The sequence below is a fragment of the Drosophila teissieri genome, chromosome 3R (genome assembly GCF_016746235.2).
Source record: "Drosophila teissieri strain GT53w chromosome 3R, Prin_Dtei_1.1, whole genome shotgun sequence".
Classification (NCBI taxonomy): Eukaryota; Metazoa; Arthropoda; class Insecta; order Diptera; family Drosophilidae; genus Drosophila; species Drosophila teissieri.
In genome coordinates, this window is record NC_053032.1 from 5,583,393 (window position 1) to 5,603,977 (window position 20,585).

Genomic DNA, 20,585 nt, shown 5'->3' on the forward strand with positions numbered 1-20,585 from the left:
GAGACCTGCATTGTGTTTGCGGTGCTTTTGGCCACTTTTCATATAAAATCGAAATCACTGGCGGGAAATTCGCATTAGGTTTTCTATCAAGACGACGATGTCAACAGCAAGAGCGTAGCACTTCTAGTAGAGCGAAGACGCGGGCGACTGTGAGAGTGTGATTGTGTGTGATCAGAGCCAAAGGATAAGGCCAGGATATACCAGAAATACGTGTGCTTTAGTGTGTATCAGTCTGTGCAAGTTTAGCCCAAGAACAACCGCCAAAAACTGAGAACGCTTCAATAGCCGAAAACAAAACCAACGATGCAAACATTCAAGGTCTGCGCTCTCCTAGCGTTCTGCTTGGTCCTTGTTTCCGCCCGAGGCAGCAAACGACGCGATGGCACCGTTACGGTAAGGAAATGTCCTGGAATGCCGGTAATAATTGTCAGTTTCAAGGATAACAGCACCCTAAACACACTGACCTTTCTTTTGGCTGTCCGTATTTATTGCTTTATCCAAAAGTCCATCGCCAGTGCTGCCATAGAATTGCTCAACTAAAAAACAGGTGGAAAGGGATTGTTGTTTGCCTTCTTCGTGTAAAACGGGTACTGTACCCTTAGTGACATTTCGACTCTTAAGGTCAGCCTGATAAAGAAATCTTTGAAGTCTAGCGTACATATTCCTAGCAACTTATTTATTTAAAAAATATATAAATCTTTAAAGCAGAAATGGCATCTATTTTTTATAGACCATATGGACATCTTATGGAAGACTACATATATTTTTATTGGGATTTTTTAATGTCACAATTCGTCCAGAAATGCAACCTATCATTCTTTTAAGATAACGGACAGCGAGCGTAGGAACATTGAGGACTTTCTGTTGGCCAAGCTGAAGCAAAATTGCAGACAAGAAGACGATCGCGCCTGTAAGATGATCAAGATGTCTATTGTAATGAACCATCTGTACCTGAACACCCGTATTGACCTTGGCGACCGAGTGAAGGTCACAGAAAACGGGTGAGCACGGATTAACGGTTTAAGCAGCATCATAAAACTTGCAACATTATTATACTAAAAATTTAAAATAATTATTATGGTATCTAAAATAATACTAACCGTTTTGTGTAAAAGCACCAAATTACATATGTATAAGAGAATTAAAAGTGTCGAAGATTACGAAGCTGGCCATACAACATTCCCAATAACTAATTTTCGGAGAAACAACTTTTTAACGGCAGCGTTTAAGTGTTAAATATGATTTATTTTTTATTTATTTATTCTTCACTTAATAACTATATATGAAAAAAAAAAAAATATTTCCCACTAGCTGAGTGCTATAATTTCGAGTCTTCCAAGCTTTCGAGTATTATCCTTAAAAAACAAACAAAAATGGGATTGGAATGTTCCGCCGTAACACTATTCTCTGTAATCAAATAAGTACCCTTGCAGAAATATCTCTATGGTACCGGATGATCCAGAGGTGAACCAGCTACTGTCCCGTTCTATGGGGTCCGATGAGGAGACGTTCGCGCTTCTGATGGCCAACAAGTTGTGGAAGTTCATCCGGTCGCGCTCCCTGCGATACAAGTTCTCAGAGAACGCGGACTTTGTGATCAACAGCGATCCGGAGGGCAGTCTGAACTTGGGCGTATCCGTGCGCCCCTTGGAGGCGTTGCAGGAGGGGCGAGGTAAGATGAAGAACATGGGTCCACTGCTGATGATGATGGCGGCCAAGACGGGAATGGTGGGAGCCCTTCTGCTCAAAGGACTCTTTCTGCTAGCCGGCAAGGCCCTGATTGTCTCGAAGATCGCCTTGCTGCTGGCGGTGATCATCTCCCTGAAGAAGCTGCTGTCTAGCAAGAAAACTATAGTGGAGGTCCCATCCCACCACGACAGCTACAGCTCCGGCTGGTCGAGGGCCTTCGACGGGTTCGTGGAGGGTCTGGTGGATGTGCCCGCCGATGTATTGGCCAAGGAAGTGCAGCACCAGCAGGAGCAGGCCCAAAACATAGCTTACAGTGGCCAACAGCCGGGGAAAGTGGCGCAATAAAGCTTGTTTTAACTAACTTGTTATGTATGTCAATAGATCAGGAATGAACTGAATTGGGTTTTCTCGAACGCTTTTCCGCTGGCTTTGGGAAACTCCTCTTACTCTCTTACTCTCTTCTCGATCTTCCTCTTTATCTCTTGTAAACTTTCTCCACTTTCCCTTAGAATAACTCTGTTCCGCTCTAACGCACTCTTGCATCTCAATGCAATCCTCTAGCACACTTTCACATTCCGTTTCCGTTTTCTCAATGATGATCATTCTATCGTTTGTAATTTATTTAAACTTACACTTACACGTAATTTATTTATTTATTAATATTTATTGCATAAATAAAAATCACACGCAAGCGAATATGATTTCTGAACAACTTTGTGTCCAATTCTTTAATGGTTTTTTTGTAGTTTTTGTAGCACTTCGACTGCTAATTACAGAGACATTGAACTAAACTAAATGTGTGCGCCAGGTTTCACTAAATAAAGTACGATTCAATAAATAATAACAATACGCCAGCTCGCTAGGCTGCTTTTCCGATGCAACGTGTCCGATATTTGGGTCCTATGGCAGCAGAGCAACCTCCTCCTCCCACGAGTCTTTGGTAGCTGGTAATTGGCTAATCCTCGCCTCAGGAACGGTAGTACGGCATGTGGGGTTGCACGTAGTTGTAGATCAGGGGTCGCCGGGCTGGAGTGGCTGCAACACGAGTTATATCGTTCGTTAATCTGGCAAGTAATTAGTGCCTGGGCCATTTATTAGCCACGTGGGTCGGGGTATGTGGGGTATGTGATGTTGAGAGGCAAGGTGGAGAGGTTAATGAGCTTCTAAGTTCTGTATTAAAGGGTGGACTTCACCCGCCTCCAGCTTGGAGATATTGGAAAATCCACGCCTCTGCTCTAATTGAATTTCTCAGCACGCTCATTGTTCAGTTATAAAATATTTATCCCAATTTCATATAGATACCGTTTGAAATTGTTATCCCAAGTTCTGAAGCCCTAAATTCCATTTTTAATCTTGATAAAATGCCCTAAAAATAAAATGCAATGCAAATTATTTTGCCTTTCAAATATTTAATTGAAAGAAGCCACCTGAAAGTATGCAACGCAAATTAAAAGCTGCACAAAAAGACACCCCCTAGAGAGCCCACACCTCATGTGAACGTGCAAGATAACATATGAAAGTAATAAGTACACTATTCACTCATTGTCCTCATAGTCGTCCTCAATGGCGCCCTCGGCTGCAGCCGCTGCCACCGCCACCGCATTCAGGGAATCTACCTGGGCCATGGAGATGCGAAAAAATGGGAAGGATGTGGGGTGTCTGGGAGCCCCGACCCTTCCCCCGACTATCTGGAATATCAAAAGCCTGGATCAACTTACACTTACTCTTCATCCAGGAGTCCTCACGTTTGATCTTGTGTCCAAGTCCGCCGAGACCGCCCAAGGCGGCCAGCACCTGTGTGTTGTTGCTGCCGTCGCTGGACACCTGGGCGGAGTGCAGGTGGCTCTCGGCGCTCAGGCTTTCCAGTCCCGGATGTCCGGGATGTCCGGGATGTCCTGGCAGCTGGCCGCCTCCGGCCATCGCAAGGTGATGCAGCGAGGCCGGGTACATTTCCGGCGATATTTCCGCGCCATGCAGCGGGTAATCCATGCCGTACGGCATCATGTAGGGTGTCTGCTCCGGGAACTGGTACATCATCCTTTAAGCAAATATGAAGGCGACTTTATTTGCGTTTTGTATTCTAAATAGGCGAGCGTAAACATGATAACAGCCATATATTAAATGGCGTTAGAAAGAAAGCCGTAATTTTTAAATGTTCACACACAATTTTAGAAGCTAGGCCACGCCTACTCTAGCGACGTACACACTCTTGCCATCTTTCTTAATTTCTACTAGCTTTCTGTCTTGTTTTTGACTTAAACTAATTCGCTGGCAGTCTTACGACGTCCTTACTATAATAGAGGAGTGTAAAGACACACAAAATTTACACATAAATAAGCATTTGTCTATTTCTCTATATTACATTTTAATAATTATAAATTTATCATTATTTTACTTTTAAAGCTTCAAGCTTTACCCCTTTTGTTTATGTATATTTCTTGTTATTTAATATTTTAAAAGGTGCATTAATCATAATAAAAATAATATATTCTAGGGACACAGTAAATTTGTCCTATAAATTGCATTTATTATTTTTCTTATACTCACTTTTCGCTGGCATTGTCCATGAGCTTCTTGATCAACACTATTGCGGCTACCACGAAGGCAATTTTGGATAGGATCAGAGCCTTAAGAGTCAGCAGCCCCACCGCCTTTGCTGCCACCATCGTCCACCCAAATGTTGTGGCCGCCAGGTACATGGGTATGAACATCTGGAACTGCTTCTTGTCCTGGTGCTGGTGACGCCTTCGTCCGCCCAGAAGTCCTCCTCCGCCGCCGTTGTCACCACCTCCGCCGCCCAGCAGACCTCCTCCGCCGCCGCCGTTTCCTCCCAGACCACCACCACCACCGCCCAGTAGTCCTCCTCCATTGCCCTGCAGGCGGCCTGTAGGGGAATTTTGAGAAACAAGACACGTTTTAGGTTTAATGCCTTTAATGGCACTCGTACGTATACGTAATAGTGCGGCACAGGATTTCATTCACCCGCCCCTTTCTTGTCAAGGGATGCGACATGATTGATGCGCTGCTGCCATGTATATCGAATGTCATATTAAATAGGGGTAAGTAATGGCAGTTTGGTTTGGCAAAGTCATTGATATGCATTGGGTGATGAAGTAGCTCTGCAAGTTTCCAGAAACTGTACACTCATAACACATGGGTTTTATGAGGTTTTCGAAAGTGCTTCTGGGTAGCACAAAATAGAACTACCATTAAATCCTGTAGATGATAGTGCCAATTAGGTTGATCAGAAGTAATATTATGGGTCCATAAATATGCAGGTTTAAGTAGAAAAGTTTTAAAAGAGTGTTAAAGTTGTACATATTACATTTTTAAAAAATAACTTGTTCTTTTATTTATAATTTTGCAGTGTAAGCTATTTTCAGGTAGTTTTTAGAGCCATTGATAGGCTGGTAACTCTCAAATGCTAGTCACATGCCAACCAGGAGCAGCTGGTTAAGCCTCTTTGCCTCATCGCGTGGACGACAAGCACATGCCACGTGCCACATGCCATTCCTTGATTGGAACCCCTTTTCTGCTGATTACCTGTGCTACTGGAGGCCTTTTTCAGCAGTGCCACCTCTATATAATCGCTTTCGTCCTCGGCTCTCTGAACACTAAAGACCATGGGCCCCACGGGCACCCTGATGGCGTTTCCCGTAACAAAGTCCATAAAGCTGGATAGACCGCGCCCAGTGCCCCACTTGTTCTTTCGGGAAGCATCAAGTTCGGGCAACTTGACTAGGTCGAACAACCCCAGTTTGAGGGTTTCACCACGACGGTAGGAGGCCATGAGACTATTGGTCACCCCGTACAGGCAACTCGCGTTGTTTGCGCACTTCCAGCTCAGCTTGTCCAACAGGTCCGTGTTCTCCACACTGACCGCAGGACTCGCCGCAGGCTTGGCCTCGGGATCCACTTCCAGTGAATTGGCACCACTGCGCTTGTGTATCGCCGCCAGGCTCATGTTCAGACCCAAAGCCAGTAGGAAGCAGCTGGCAACTAGATGGCTGGGCATTTTCGGGCTTTTTCAGGTTTTATTTTTCGATAGAATGCACAACACAACACACGACACTGGAAAAAGGACGAGAGCACGGCGTATCCTTCACATGGATGCAATCGGTCGCGATTCGATGGCAGCTGATGCAGCGCCTTGTGGAGACTAATTACCAGCCGTTGCATGCAACTCAGTTTTATTGAAGCAGCTGCGGCCACAGCACAGTGGCAGCAACATTAGCAGTAGCATCCAACCAAGCTGCGTGCAGCACCAATGCCTGTACCTCTGCACCACCTCCTCCTTGGCATCCACATCTACAACCACCATCACCAACACCACCACCACCACCGTCACCACTACAGTTTTGATTTCAAGTCAACCAGCTGAGTGACGGCCATCACAAAACCAGAGCTGTGGGGCATCAATTGCGCACAGTGGCTTCAGCCACACATTTCTTTCTTTGAAAAATTTCTATCCCAACGCAAAATCTCTCGATATGTTAAGTCTGTCAGGTAATATGGAAATAAAAACTATGAAGGTGGAACTTACAATAGGGATTACAATAGGTAAGGGAAACTTTTGTTTAATTTAGTTAAAAATATTCGGATGCCATATTTTTGAAGTATATCAGCTATTTACTAAGTACGACTATACTTATTTTAACCTGAATACTTAGAATAATTTAACACTTAGTTAAATCAGCGGCACTGCATTTAACTAAATTACTTAGAAAAGTTAAAAATGCCATAACAACAACGTGATTAACAATACCGGAGTAATATATTTTTACTCATGGTCCAACTGTGTGGCCTAACTCACACTCAATTCAACATTACTATTTTTTGTTTAACTAACATTTTTTGCCTGTTCAGCAAAATACATCCCAGTGTAAATTCAAACGCAGTGGTCTACAGTTTTTTGAGCTGCAATCCCGAAAGGTTCAAAGGGTGATATAATTAGCTGCAATTTCATTAAACACATGACATTACGCCGGATCCCTGACCTTGGTACAGGTGGGCGACTGCGGCTCACATGACTCTCGGCCAGGAGCGAGAATCGTGGCCATGGCAGTGACAATGGCAGAAAGTCACTGAATTCTGCGGCGTCCGCGGCATGTGGCTGCTGTACTAATGCAGCTAATTTACTGCTCATTAATTTGCCCGCAATTTGCTGAAAACAATTTTCGCAGGCAAAAGTAAAAGCAAAGTGCAGCTCGAGCCGAGTATGAGTACAATTAAACAGCAAGTCGGCGGGAGGTGGGTGGTTGGTGGTTGGAAAAGTGGGAGGCTGGTGCTGGGGCTTATGCTTGCGATGTGGCCACGCCTCGCCGCCTGCACACAATAAATAAATAAATAATAAAAGAAAAGTGAAACGAACTATTAGCTCTCGTTTTTATAAATCGCCGGCTCAGTTACATTCTGCTGAGCAGGCGAAATGCGGGGAGGTACGGGGGAAAAGCAACCAATAAGCACTTTTCGTCGGTTAATGATGAGCGGACTAATAAATATTCACTTTTCCAGCCTGCCAGGTGAGCACGCAGGTGGGCTCGGTAATTGTGGCCAACTTCGAGGCAGTGGCAATCAGACCTCGACCGTTCTTTGGCTCTGGCACCGTTTTATCGGCCATCGCTGCTCTATCTCCTATCTGGACTTATCTGGACGGAGATCCACTGTGAGTGTAATGACTGTAATCTGGATGTCCGCGCCATTCGCAACTTGACACCACAAACCATCTTCGATGCCTCAAAAGCGCAAGTAATGTGAGGCGGTTGGCCAAGAAAGCAACCGCAGCAGCTCCAACCTGGCCCAAGCCCGCAACAATGGATGGCCAAGGCCAACAGCCAACTGGACATCGAAAGAAAGCTGTGACGCAGTCCGAAAGCGGTAATCCGATCCGACACCTAGCCGCTCTAGTTTGCGGGTGCCTCCAAAGTTTAATGATCCTTGACTGCAAACGGATCCGCTGGGTGGAGTCCGCTCTGCAGGCCAGCGGCTTCTTTGCCCAAAGTGGCTCTGATTTCAATGTTTCCAATGCACTTAGCTGAAACTAAAAGTGGCCACCTCCTTTTGAATTATATTTACCTGACGAAGGCTTTTTACTTTCATCTAGTCATACATTTTAATCGCGTTTAAACAGTACCAAATCCCAGAGACCACGGCTCTGCTTCCAGCTGCAAATCAAATCACGAACTTGGGCAAGTTCAGATCTAAAGTTTTGTAGGTAAAAAAAATCCTATTCGCGGAGCACCAAATACTTGGATGCTTGTCTGCACCCGAAAACTTTTTCAGCTGTTTTCGAAGTATGTAATCAAAACAAGAGAGACCGCTATAGTCGAGTTCCCCGACTATCTGATACCCGTTACTCAGCTAGTGGAAGTGCAAAGGAGAGTTTTTGGCGGTTTGTGGGCGTTAGAGTGGGCGTGGCAAAAAGTTTTTTGGGAAATCGATAAAAATTTACAAGAATAATACAAAAATGAAAAAATATCAAAACATTTTTCAAAAGTGTGGGCGTGGCAGTTTTTGGCGGTTTGTGGGCGTTATAGTGGGCGTGGCAAAACGTTTTTTGGCAAATCGATAGAAATTTACAAGACTAATACAAAAATTAAAAAATATCAAAACCTTTTTCAAAAGTGTGGGCGTGGCAGTTTTAGGCGGTTTGTGGGCGTTAGAGTGGGCGTGGCAACATGAATCGACAAACTTGCGCTGCGTCTATGTCCCTGGAGTCTGTATGCTTAATCTCAACTTCTAGCTTTTGTAGTTCCTGAGATCTCGACGTTCATACGGACGAACAGACAGACGGACGGACATGGCCAGATCAACTCGGCTACTGATCCTGATCAAGAATATATATACTTTATATGGTCGGAAACGCTTCCTTCTGCCTGTTACATACTTTTCAACGAATCTAGTATACCCGAGTAACGGGTATAAATATGACCTTTCGAACATAAACTTCGATAGAACTTAAGTGCTTTTGTCATATTGCTTTTACCAAAACAATAAATTGCATTGTAAGTATTCTGGGTGTTTCTTTTTTGCTGATCCTTTTCCTTTTTTGACTGTTTATGCTTTACAAATTGTGTACCATGAGCGCTAACAACAAACCCAACTAATACACTTAATAACCGAACCAAATCTTCTCAAATATATGGCAATGGATCATCATTTTAAATATTTGACAATTTTTTTGTCCCTGCTAGCGAAGCAAATGCATTGCTTTACCTTTCAAGTCATTGAGAGTTTTAAAATTAGAGTGAAAGTCTTAAGGACCCCTAGAGCATCTTCAGATCTCGTTGGAACGAAAAATATATGTGAAGCAAAATTTGTTGGCCACACACGGCCTTTACTTGCAAGTGCTCTGCTCAGAATTGCAGTCCTTAAAGGACCTTTCCCTGCCGAAGGACGAGTGTGAATTACCTTTAAAAGACGCTTAGAGCTGCTAAACACCCTGTTAAGCGCATGGCTGCCTACAAATCGTTCTCCTCGTTGATACTACATAATCATCCTTAAAATCCAGAGAAGTGGGTCTGGCAATCCGCTTGTCTGCAGATTGGAGGCTCTCGTCGCACCATGACCACCGGATTTGCCAGGGCTGACAGCCAAATTGACTCTTTGGCAGTCAATCAAAGCGAAATGGTCACGAGTCATGCGAGAAATGCAAGTGGCCTGGAAACAAGCGCAATTAAAGCCATTCAAAGGAGTTGGAGTTTTCGTATTTGCCGGTCAATATTGATAATAATAATAATATTGTTTATTTTGGCCAATTACGTGGCCATACATCCCGACTTCGAGACTGTGGCTGGCCACGTTGATGCTGATTTTCTGCGGCTTTGCTGTGCTGCTGCTTTATTTTCACCGACACGAATTTCGCTTGCATTTTAATCGCACGGCACCTTGTTTGTTTTCTTCGGCTGTTTCTCTTCCATTTCTAATCGATTGCCTGACTGGGCTCGTATCGCTACGTTTAATTTATTTTAATCTAATTGTTTTATAATTAAAACATACTTCTGTTTGATTTCACCTGTGCGTGTCGCAAGCAACAAACTTGCGGCTTGGCTTTTTCCGACTCAAGTTGTTGTTTCAGTTGCCGTAGCTACTAGGCGTACTAGGCGCCTTAATTAGTTGCCACTGATTTGCAGCCCCGCCCACATTTTGCAGCCCATATGCCACAGGATGTTGACGTGCAATTCGTGGTAATTGCGATGCACTAAAAAAGTGCTTTGTGGTCCATGGGTTTGATTTTTCTATATGTGACGTATACTTTGGGGCTGGCAAATGATTTAAATGCGTGTGGGGCAGAGTTTTAGGAGAGCGGCTCTTGCCAGTGGGGCTTTGAATTGTTGTCATACCCGTTACTCGTAGAGTAAAAGGGTATACTATATTCGTTGAAAAGTATGTAACAGGCAGAAGGAAGCGTTTCCGACCATATAAAGTATATATTATCTTGATTAGGATCAATAGCCGAGTCGATCTGGCCATGTCCGTCCGTCAGTCCGTCTGTCCGTATGAACGTCGAGATCTCAGGAACTACGAAAACTAGAAAGTTGAGATTAAGCATACAGACTCCAGAGACACGCCCACTCTAACGCCCACAAACTGCCAAAAACGATCAGTGATGAAATTTCTCCTTCGCACTTCCACTAGCTGAGTAACGGGTATCAGATAGTCGGGGAACTAGAGTATGGCGTTCTGTCTTGTTAGCATTTATAAATAAGGGGAAATGTAATAGTGGACTTCGTTTAAGATCAGAAAACAAGAGAGAACGCTATAGTCGACTATCTGATACCCGCACTGACAGTTTTTGGCGGTTTGTGGGAGTGGCAAAAAGATTTTGGCAAATGGAGAGAAATTTACAATACTAGCAAATATGTAAGAAAATATGAAAACATTTTTCAAACGTGTGGGCGAGGCAGTTTTGGTCGGTTTGTAGGCGTTGAGCTGGGCGTGGCAAAAAATTTGGTGGTAAATCGATAAAAATGTACATGATAAATAAATAAATAAAAAAATATCAAAACCTTTTTCAAAAGTGTGGGCGTGGCAGTTTTGGGCCGTTTGTGGGCGTAGCAACTTGCGCTGCGTCTATGTCTCCGGAGTCTGCATGCTTATTCTAAACTTTCTAGCTTTTATAGTTCCTGAGATCTCGACGTTCATACGGGCAGACAGATGGACAGATGGACGTACAGACGCACGGAAAGATTGACATGGCCAGATCGACTCGGCTACTGATCCTAATCAAGAATATAATACTTTTTATTATAACGCTTCCTTCTGCCTGTTACATAGTCTTCAACGTACCTAGTGTACACTTATACTCTACGAGTAAACGTTTATTTTGTATAAAATGAAATTTATAATGCTTACCTTTTGAACAATAAAACAAAAATTATAAAATCAATCAAATTCTGAATAGCGCTAAACCTTTTAATAAGACATCAATATAAGAATAATTAAAAATAATTTTTACAATTAAGGTAATTTATTCGGCATGTTTAAACAATTTATTTTGTAATATTAAGAATGCTTTGCATCATCCACTAATTTGCGCGTGTACTTTTACGACTACCAATGAAAATGTTTTTTAAAATATATATTTGTTTTATTTCAGGTTAAATTGTCGGTTATTATTGGTACGTTAACAATACTTAGGCCACAGAGTGCGAAGTTTGTATGGCCCTTACAGTAGTTAATTTCTTGAGTGGTTAATTTCTTTTGCGTTTTGCTAGTCAGTTTGGTCACATGGTATTTTAGTTCCTTTTTATTAGTCAATTTCTTTTTACAAACTTCTGTAAATCCCTTGCCAACAGCAGCAAATCGATCCCAACTATTGGACACTGGGAATCACACCTGCTTACTCCCCCAACAGTTTGAAGTCACAACTGCCATGTCATTCAATCAACTCGATTTCATATACCGCAATGCACATTGCACATTGCACATTGAATTGTTGTCTCAATTGAATGGGCGGCAAATGAGATTCCTTTAATGGTGATGAAGATCATAATGATGCTGCACAACAATCAATTATAACAAGTTGCAACAAAAACTCGTATTCAGATACAGATACAGTTACAGATACAGCATCACATTAAAGTCGGGCAAACAACGGATACAAAGACCTCGAATGATTATGAACCGAATCGAAAATCGGAGATGATGACGGAGCTGCTGATATGCTGCCAGGGGGAGATACTTTCCTTTTATTGTCGGCACCGACACAAGGCAAACGTAACGAGTTCAGATCAATTTTTGGTTGACTGGCTGCCAGTATGGCTCAATAGCGTACGACTTGTTTTGTTGACGCGGCTGCGCTGATGTTTTTAAATTTTAGCATCGTTTGGGCCTTAACATTTCCAGAAAATATGTAAGTGTGGCGTGAAGTGTGCGTGTGTTTGTGCCGGCCAACAATATGATAAATATAAAAATTAATACATTGAGAGTGAAAGTTATTGCTTTTGGAGCCCAGTCCATCATCGTGATGATGACCACGATGATGGCCGGAATAATCATCACCGGCAGTTGGGAGAGATATGGTGATAATGAAGATCAAAGCGGGATTTTTATACTGCCAAGGTGATTTCTTTGGCCTGCCCCTTGGACCCAGTCACGTTAACTTGATTAATAAGTTTTGGGTGTTACAAAATACTTCAAAACTGGCCAACTGCTTATGAAATCCCCGGAATATGGTTTTCCGAGACTTTGCCTTATTGATTTACGGCACCCAGTTTTTATACCGGAAACTACTAACCTTCTATAATATAGGAAGAATATTTCAGTTTATCTAAAATGCACAATTTGAAACTCGCTTAGAAAGCTAAGCTTTATTCAGATGGATTTCAATCTTCTTTCGCAAAAGTCGTAGCAAATGCGACGGATTAAGGACTATCAGATACCCGTTTCTCAGCTAGTAGAAGTGCGACCGAGAAATTTCAACAATCTTTTTGGCATATCGATAGAATTGGCAATAAGAAAAATAAAATGAAAAAATTTAAATAAAAATCAAAATGTTGGGCGTAGGGGCTATGAGCAGCTTGTGGGCGTTACAGTAGGCGTGACCAACATTTTTTTTTGCAAATCGAAAGAACTTGGAAAGACATTTGGAAAAATGTCAACACATTTTCAAAACTATGGGCGTGGCAGTTTTGGGATGCTTGTAGGCGTTAGAGTGGGCGTGGCAACATCAGTAAACAAGCTTGCGCTGCGTCTATGTCTCTGGCATCTGCATACTGCATCCTAGAATTCTAGCCTGTTACATACTTGCAACGAATTCTTTTACTCTACATACAAGTAACGGGTATAAAAATACATGTTAAAACGAAAACAAACCTTAAAAATGAAGCTTTTACATAAGACGTCGGTTTAACAAGAACAATGAAATATCATAGTGCTGGTTGCCCAGTTTCGATGTGAGTTTAAAAAGAAGGCATACACAGTAGTCAACAGTGCTTCTAATCTGAATTACTTTCGATTACTAAGACCACACCCTTACCCCGTTTCACGGTCTGGCGACCCATTTTATGGACACTATAAGCGCTGGCCAAAGCAAATTGGCACTAAACGTCTACATCGCTCATCTTTCGGGCGGGGTAACTTTCGCTTTTTGGCTGACGACACGCTCGCTAGTTGGTTAATGGAGTTGTTTGGGCCGCCGAGAATCATGTGAAGTGGAGTAGGAACCAAGGAACCAGGTGTGGGCTAGCACCAAACCCGCAGCACTTTAACCACTTCGAATCTGTATAATTTGGCCGAAGCCGTCGAGTTGAGTGAACCAGAGGGCAAGTTGTTGGTGGAACGGGCGGCAGCCAAGCGCATCCCACGGCTGTCCGACCAACTGACCGTTGAAAATTGGAAAAATTGCAACGGCCAGTGAAGAAGAAAATTGCACAGCCGAAGCAAAAAGCAGAGAAACGCGAACTGAAGCACATTTTTTTCTTTCCAGAAGCAGCATTGTTTTAATTTACAATTGTGACAATTCGGCCGGGGATGCTTGACTGATTCCGCCTCCTCCGTTTTCCCCCTGGGAAAGTGCGCCTGGGAAATGGGAGCTATAAAATATGACCAGGCAATTGTCAAGGCTTTTAGTTGAACTTCAAGCGTTTTGGCAACATGTTCCGCACTTTTCCGCTGCTCTGTCTGCTGTGCCTTACGAGTGTCCGTTCGGATAACTGTGATCAGGACGCGGGTGCCACGTTATATTGTCGCGGTGAACGTGCTCTGCGAAATGTCCTGCGGAATTTCAATCGCAGTGATAAGCCCCTTGTGGTGGTTAGAGGATTGGAGATAGTTCCGCTGCAGAACAATTCAATTGCTTTTGAGCAGCAGGATCAAGAACAGAGTCTTCTAGACAGTCTATCCTTCTATCTGCGCACCCACGAGATCAATGTAAAGCTGGCAGATCTCCTAGAGGACGAGGCCCAAGTTTCTGGTGAGTGCTTTTATCAAGCGATATCATAAAAAAATGAGGAACAGCCCAGTTATCTTACTAAATTCCTTTTTAGATTTCTTATTATGATGGTTTGCATCAAATGAAGATCACTTTGTCGAAAATCCTAGTTTTTAATGGTTTTCTTGTGGTTTTTGAACCGTATAGCTACAAATGCATTTTCAATTACTTCTCTAATCAGTTTAGTTCAGTTCTCTCCGTCGTTCGATTGCATTTGCCATCGATCCCAAATATTTGCATGTCATCCTACGCTGTCCTACGCTGTAATCCTAAACCAGAGTTATAAATATATTTTTGATTCTTTCAGAGGCCCGCAAAAAGGACAAGGGCCAGGGAATGCTGTTGGCAATGGCTCTGATGTTTGGCAAGATGATGGCCGTGATGGGATTGGGCGGCATTGCGGCTTTGGCCATGAAGGCACTGGGCGTGTCCTTGGTGGCTCTGATGATGGCCGGGATGCTGGGTCTTAAGACAGCCGCCCAGCACGGCGGAGAGTCCAGTCACAGCATATCGTATGTGACCGGCGAGGGACATCACCACAAGCGGAGGCGCCGCTCGTCCGGCCAACAACCCTTGGCATACAGAGGCTGGGACTGAGGAACTGAGGGGCCCATCATAGTGCTATCGTGCATTTTGTTAGTTCTCATGTAGCACTTAAATAATTTAATAATTTATTCATCATGCAACAGATCCATGTTGTTTTTATCCCAACTGCAATCGAATCGAGTGCAGCGGCACTCGAGACGTTGCTGCCACATTGGACTGCCGAGTTGTTGCTGTGGCTGGCATGAATACTGCTCTTTGGTTTATGAAATCGGTGAAAGTTTATTTGAGACGAGCTCGCATTGTGTATCCATCAGCATCCGAAGCGGCAGATGGCAACCTACACATGGCCATAACGATTGTGTTTGAAGCTATACCCTGAAGTGAAGTTGCTTTGATCGCGGTACTATTCTAAAATAGTACGGTATTCAAGGTTTATTTCGGGCTTAAGAAAATTATTTAAAAAAATATATAAGGGTCTGCATTCAAGTTACGTCTTATAAATTTTTAAATTTGTACTCAAAATGAATTAACTTATCTCTATCCGTTCAACAAAAACTGTGACTTTATTCGGCATTTATGTCTACAAATGATAAATGATTTAAAGTCAAGGATCAAAATTTTAATTTTCAGATATGTGTATACTCGTAGTTAAAAACTACACAAATTTCCGAAAATTAGTTTCTTGATTACAAGTACAATTTATGTTTTATTTTCAAGCACAGTAAGAGAGTATCCCTAGCTCGATTTGACCTACATGTGTTTAATATCGGATTTCCTCTTTCTTGTGTCGTCATTTGTCAGCCCGCTTTCGTGCAGTGTTATCGATGAAACTCCCAGATACCGGATATCGGAGTTAAGATACTCTTCATCGGTTCTCTGCTGATCCGCGCTTCAGATAGCCGCCGAACTCTTGTTTTCCGTGGAATTTGGTACACAACCACTGGCTAACTGGAGTCGGCCAGCGCAGAGATTGAATTTGCATAATGCGTGGCCAACTTTCACTGGATTTTGGCAGCGCCAACGGTTCTTTCCGACCACCAAAAGAGCCGTGGGCCAGAGTAGCAACAAATTACCGTATGACAGACCCATAGAAGACCAGAAAAAGGGGGAAAAACGAGATGTGCGTTCTGTTACACAATACCATTAAAGCCGCAGCACTTGAACGACCAAAACCCGTTAAGTGGCCGGCAGGGATACGGGGGATACGACCACCACTACCATTGGCTGGCCGAGAGCAACTTGCTCTACCTTTACCCCCTTTCCACGGTCTTTCGTGACCGAACCTTGTACCGTCGCCTAATTGCTCCGTCTACTGGTGCTACTTCTTTGTTGGATCGCGCTTCTGCTAACTTTCCCTTTTCAACGGCATTTTACGAGCGCGTCTGCTGGCGTAATTTAATTATAAAATAAGTTCATAAAGGCAAATTTGTTGTTTTACAATCCATATATATGATCTGCTGATTTATATAAGAGTGCAGTTGCTCTGGAATTGATTTTCTAAACGGCGCGCTTTGATTTTTACCCGTTTACCGGTTGACCATAAAGGCAGCGGGTTTTATGGGTTTATGAGCACGACGATGATGATGATTGTGATCAGATGAGATGAGATGGCTGCCAAGACGTGTATGAATGCTGGAGCTCCAGCCAACCAGTCCACAAGTCCGCAGTGCCCGTGCATAAATGAAAGTTCATAAAGAAATTAGCTGATTAATCGTCGTTCGATGAGCTTGGAACTCGGAGCTTGGAAAATGACCAGGCCGAGCCCAACGCCGCTGGATGGGATGGGATGGAATGGGATGGGATGACTGACTGAAAGTGTCACGCAGTCCACATTTCAGTGGCTGCCTCGAAAATTTCACTTTTCAATGATGCTGCTTCGCCTGTTGCCGTTGTCCGTTCAGATGTAAATTAATATTTAACCCAAATACCGCGAATTCTTTATTTGAAATGCTGGCCGTATCGGTTACTGCTGTCGCCCAGCGGAGTCTGTATACATAATCCCCTTTTCGGCATTATTATGCAAATTTCACATTAATTCAAATGGCTGAAAAAGGGAAAATGTATTCTATTAACTTGACATTTTTATGGCTTTCCCGTCTGCTGGGCTGTTTTGTTTCAGGGTGTGTGCTTCTTGGTGTTGTGGCCACCTTTACTTTTACTTATTAGAATATGCATGTAATTAATGTTCACTAACTGGGATTTAGTTAATAGAAGGTTCCCTTAGAGCTTTCCGGCCTGTGAAACGTAAATTACATCATCGATTTTCACTTTCCTTGATTCCTTGGCATATTTGTTGTAGCTTGATATATTTATATACGTACGTATTGTATGTATATATTTATCTGTTGCCATGGCTGCTGTGCTGTGTGCAAATGGCTCACTTCTGACCACGACTTTCACCGAAACATTTTTGTTATTTATTCATTAAATTTTTGCCTGCTATGCTTCTGTTGTTGTCCATTCTGGTTTTTTAGCCGTTCAATAAAACCTGTACCTCACATACCTACATATCGCACACGAAATTCTTTTTGGATGACCACGGCTGAAAGATGAAAAAAATACAAAATTAAATGTAAAGTCAACAAGAGTTTTTAGCTCGCCCGGGCAAACACACCCACAAAATGGCAATTGATTGGAAAAATACGATTCGGGCAACAAAAAAAATGTCGGAACACAATGTGAAATTGTGCTACCAATTGGTCGAAACATTTCTGTTTTCTGCCGATCCGGTGCGGTCCATTAGCTTATCTGTTAAGAAGAACCAGAATTCCAAATGTACGCCCTCGACGCTTTCGTCGCTTATGCTAATTGGCTAGAAATAAATGAAAAAAACTTTCACGGCTAAGCCATTAATTCAAGCGGCTAGAAAAAGGGCCTTTGCTGATAAATAATACAGTAAAATGGCCTCTGTGTGGGACACAATAGTCATCATCGTCGTCTGAGCTCGATCCACAAATGAGTCTTGGGCCCAAATTGATGTCAAGCAAAATGAAAGTGAGAATATGATGATATCTCCGCGGGCCCAAAATAATCACCAATTCGGACGAACGCTTGGATCTTCGATCTGCTGATTGAAGCCCACTCAGCTATTGGCCTAATAAGTAGTGTAATTATTGAGATTTTCTTCGCGGTGCTGTTTGACTTGACCATCTTTTCGGAGGCTTGTGACCAACTTTCTTAAGACATTAACTTTTTTGTAGCCAAGTGCATAATTTGAACGAGTGAAACGCAAGTATGTTGCGGTGGAAACAGTTTTGGAATTAAAGATGGTTCGTGTTAGTTATAAGGACGAGACATTATTACTAACAGTTACCAATTTTAAATTACTTTGAAAACTTAAATCTAAATCTAACTTAATCTAAAAATTATAAAATTAAAAAAGAAAAATTTATTTATAGATACTCATCAACGTTATGCGGATTTTAATTAAGGTAGTTTTTATATATTACTCTTAACAAAACAACCTTATTTAATAAATAATCTAGTAATTTTGTACTTTCGCTTTTTAATCAATTTCCGAAACTACCCTAATTTAATAAACAAACTCTAAATTCTGTACATTTGACTTTTAATGAATCCTAAAAGGATTTGGCAATGTTGAAGTGGATTAAATCAAACCAAAGAGCATTTGACCTTACATCCTAGTTAACTACGTAGATGCTTAGAAGCAGCCGGAAGATAATAAACAGAAGGGGACGAAGGACAGCCGAAAGCTATAAATTTACCTTTGGGAAAATGGAAAACTTTGTACATTTATGGCCAAAAGAGTGGACCTCCATTGGGTCAGTTTCTGATGTAATATAATGCCCAAGTTGTGCTTTATTTTTCTTTTCAGAGTCGGTAAGACACTTGCGATTTGTTTACCCAGCTGTGATAGCCATAAACAATAACAGCAACACCCCAAACACAGCAGCAACATCAAGCAGCAACATGAACAACTACTTGCCAGTTCCAACTACGAGCGAAATTCATTCATAAAAGCACACACACTGGACATTTGGACGGCTGTGTTTCGCATGAATGGTCAAGCCTGTTGGCCATGCTCTTGGCCATTCGCTGTTGGTCATTTGGTAGTTGGTATATGGTAGTTTGGGAGTTTGCGAGTTGGAAGTTGGCACATGCCAGTTGCCAGACAAATGGAGGCGTTTACACTTGGCGCGTGAACCGACATAAGTTCGACCGTAAAGACGGATGTGCAGCGGCATTCAAGTTTGCATGGCTTTGCAGCTTCGAACCCATTTGCATTCAAATATGTGCCAATGTATGGCTGTCGAAGAAAACACAATGCGGAATTCTAGCTTGAAGACCGCATCACTTGTTTTGATTTTCTCTTTTGGGAGGCTGCACCCATTTTGCCGTTGATGTTGCGTTACGAAATGCGTCGCACTTTTACCACTGCACGCCTATTCCGATTGACGTCACACGGCCAACTGAAAGCCGATTTAATTGTGATAGCAAATTACACATACGCCCCATGGCCCATCGACAGCTTGGCGCGCAGTATGCGGATGATAAAGGGGTTTCGTAAGTTGCACCGCAGATCCGCATGATAGTGTCGGATGTCGTCAGTCACCGACATTCACCTTGAAACGGGAGCTCGGATCTTTCCAAGAAAGCTGCCATCCATCCAGGCACACTGAGAAAAATGCCATGATTGTATCACGCCGTATTCCATTTATTTCTGTATGGATTTTGTGTTTTTATTATGTGTAGAATCAAAAGGATAGAATAAAAGGGTGAACTAGATTCGTTTACTCAGAACTATTAACAATACAGTTACATACGTAACATATAGAAAACGCATTTTCGACCCTTTCAAATATATGTAATCTTGACGAGATTCTAAAAACTATTACCGTGTCAGATAGCTTTACCCACTCTAAGGACAATCACTAAAACACTCTTTTGAAAAAATGCTTATCATTTATTTTTTGTATTTATTATATTATTATTTGCCATTTTCTAGCGATATGTCAAGCATTTTGGTCACGCCAACACGGCTATTGATCCTGATCAAATATATTTATTTACCTTTAAAGGCTTTGAAAATTTGTCTTTATGATGTCAATTTAGAAAGAAGTGTATTAAAATATACTGTAATTAAATAACTTACATACTTCTGACATCTACATAAAACAAATCAAATAAATTAATCAAATAAATAATAATGTATAAAAACGTCGTAGGTTTCGCTTAGTGCAGTTGTTCATCATCTGTGGGTATCTGGCGTCTTGTGCGCATCCGTTTTTGTTGGTTTTTCGTGTAATTTCTCTTTCATTTCACTTGAGCAATTGAAGCGCGCTGTTATTTGCACTTTTGCTAAGCTCAAATTGTTGACTAATGTGTCACAATTGCCGAGTCAGGCTGTTTCTTATGATTATGGCCGCAGAGGTGTTTTCACCTGTGCACTCGGCCTGGCCAAAGGAAAAGTCCCAGGTAGGACGTGCCTATCTGACCGTAGATCCCGCCTCCCAGCTCTCCTGTTTCCAGTCTCTGTCCTAGTTACATAACTGTCATTGTATATCACACTTTATGTTGCGTAATAAAAACATAGCCATATTGAAGTCAGGAAAATGAAAAGTAATTTCAAGGCGCGCATATGCGGTAAACAAAACTATTTTCGGAGACACCGGGTGGTCGGGGGTCTTTAACGGAGGTTACATACAGACCACAGACCAGGGGCCAGAAATAACAGTAGTATGAAAATATCGTACACACAGCTTTCATTTCTTGCGGCAAAGTGCCCAAAAAACAAAAGCGTCCAAAAAATTATCGAAAACCAGAAGAATATGTGACACACATATGGGGTCTGGGCCGCGAAAGGGGCATCCATGGGTTAAGGGCCGGGGTGTGTGGTGGGGAGGGTTAAGCTGCGCAGCACCTGTTTACCACCTGATGTGTTGTAATCTGTGAGGCT

The 20,585-nt window shown here is 42.5% G+C and overlaps 3 protein-coding genes across 4 annotated transcripts; 2 read left to right on the top strand and 1 right to left on the bottom strand.

Annotated features, from left to right (window-relative positions):
• Positions 1-303: 303 nt before the first annotated feature.
• Positions 304-2,034, top strand: LOC122621830. Its single transcript, XM_043799820.1, has 3 exons — positions 304-393; positions 826-1,001; positions 1,434-2,034. The coding sequence occupies exons 1-3, from the start codon at positions 304-306 to the stop codon at positions 2,032-2,034; spliced, it is 867 nt and encodes a 288-aa protein (XP_043655755.1).
• A 436-nt stretch (positions 2,035-2,470) lies between these two features.
• On the bottom strand, positions 2,471-5,704 carry LOC122621489. 2 transcript variants are annotated; one of them, XM_043799352.1, is made up of 4 exons: positions 5,233-5,704; positions 4,237-4,573; positions 3,414-3,727; positions 2,471-2,724 (listed from the first exon to the last, which is right to left on the bottom strand). In XM_043799352.1, the coding sequence occupies exons 1-4, from the start codon at positions 5,702-5,704 to the stop codon at positions 2,657-2,659; spliced, it is 1,191 nt and encodes a 396-aa protein (XP_043655287.1). In that variant the 3' UTR covers positions 2,471-2,656. The 2 variants fall into 2 exon arrangements, with proteins under 2 accessions (XP_043655287.1, XP_043655286.1); XM_043799351.1 differs by having other exon boundaries at positions 3,408-3,727.
• An 8,081-nt stretch (positions 5,705-13,785) lies between these two features.
• On the top strand, positions 13,786-14,719 carry LOC122621867. Its single transcript, XM_043799877.1, has 2 exons — positions 13,786-14,104; positions 14,430-14,719. The coding sequence occupies exons 1-2, from the start codon at positions 13,786-13,788 to the stop codon at positions 14,717-14,719; spliced, it is 609 nt and encodes a 202-aa protein (XP_043655812.1).
• Positions 14,720-20,585: the final 5,866 nt, after the last annotated feature.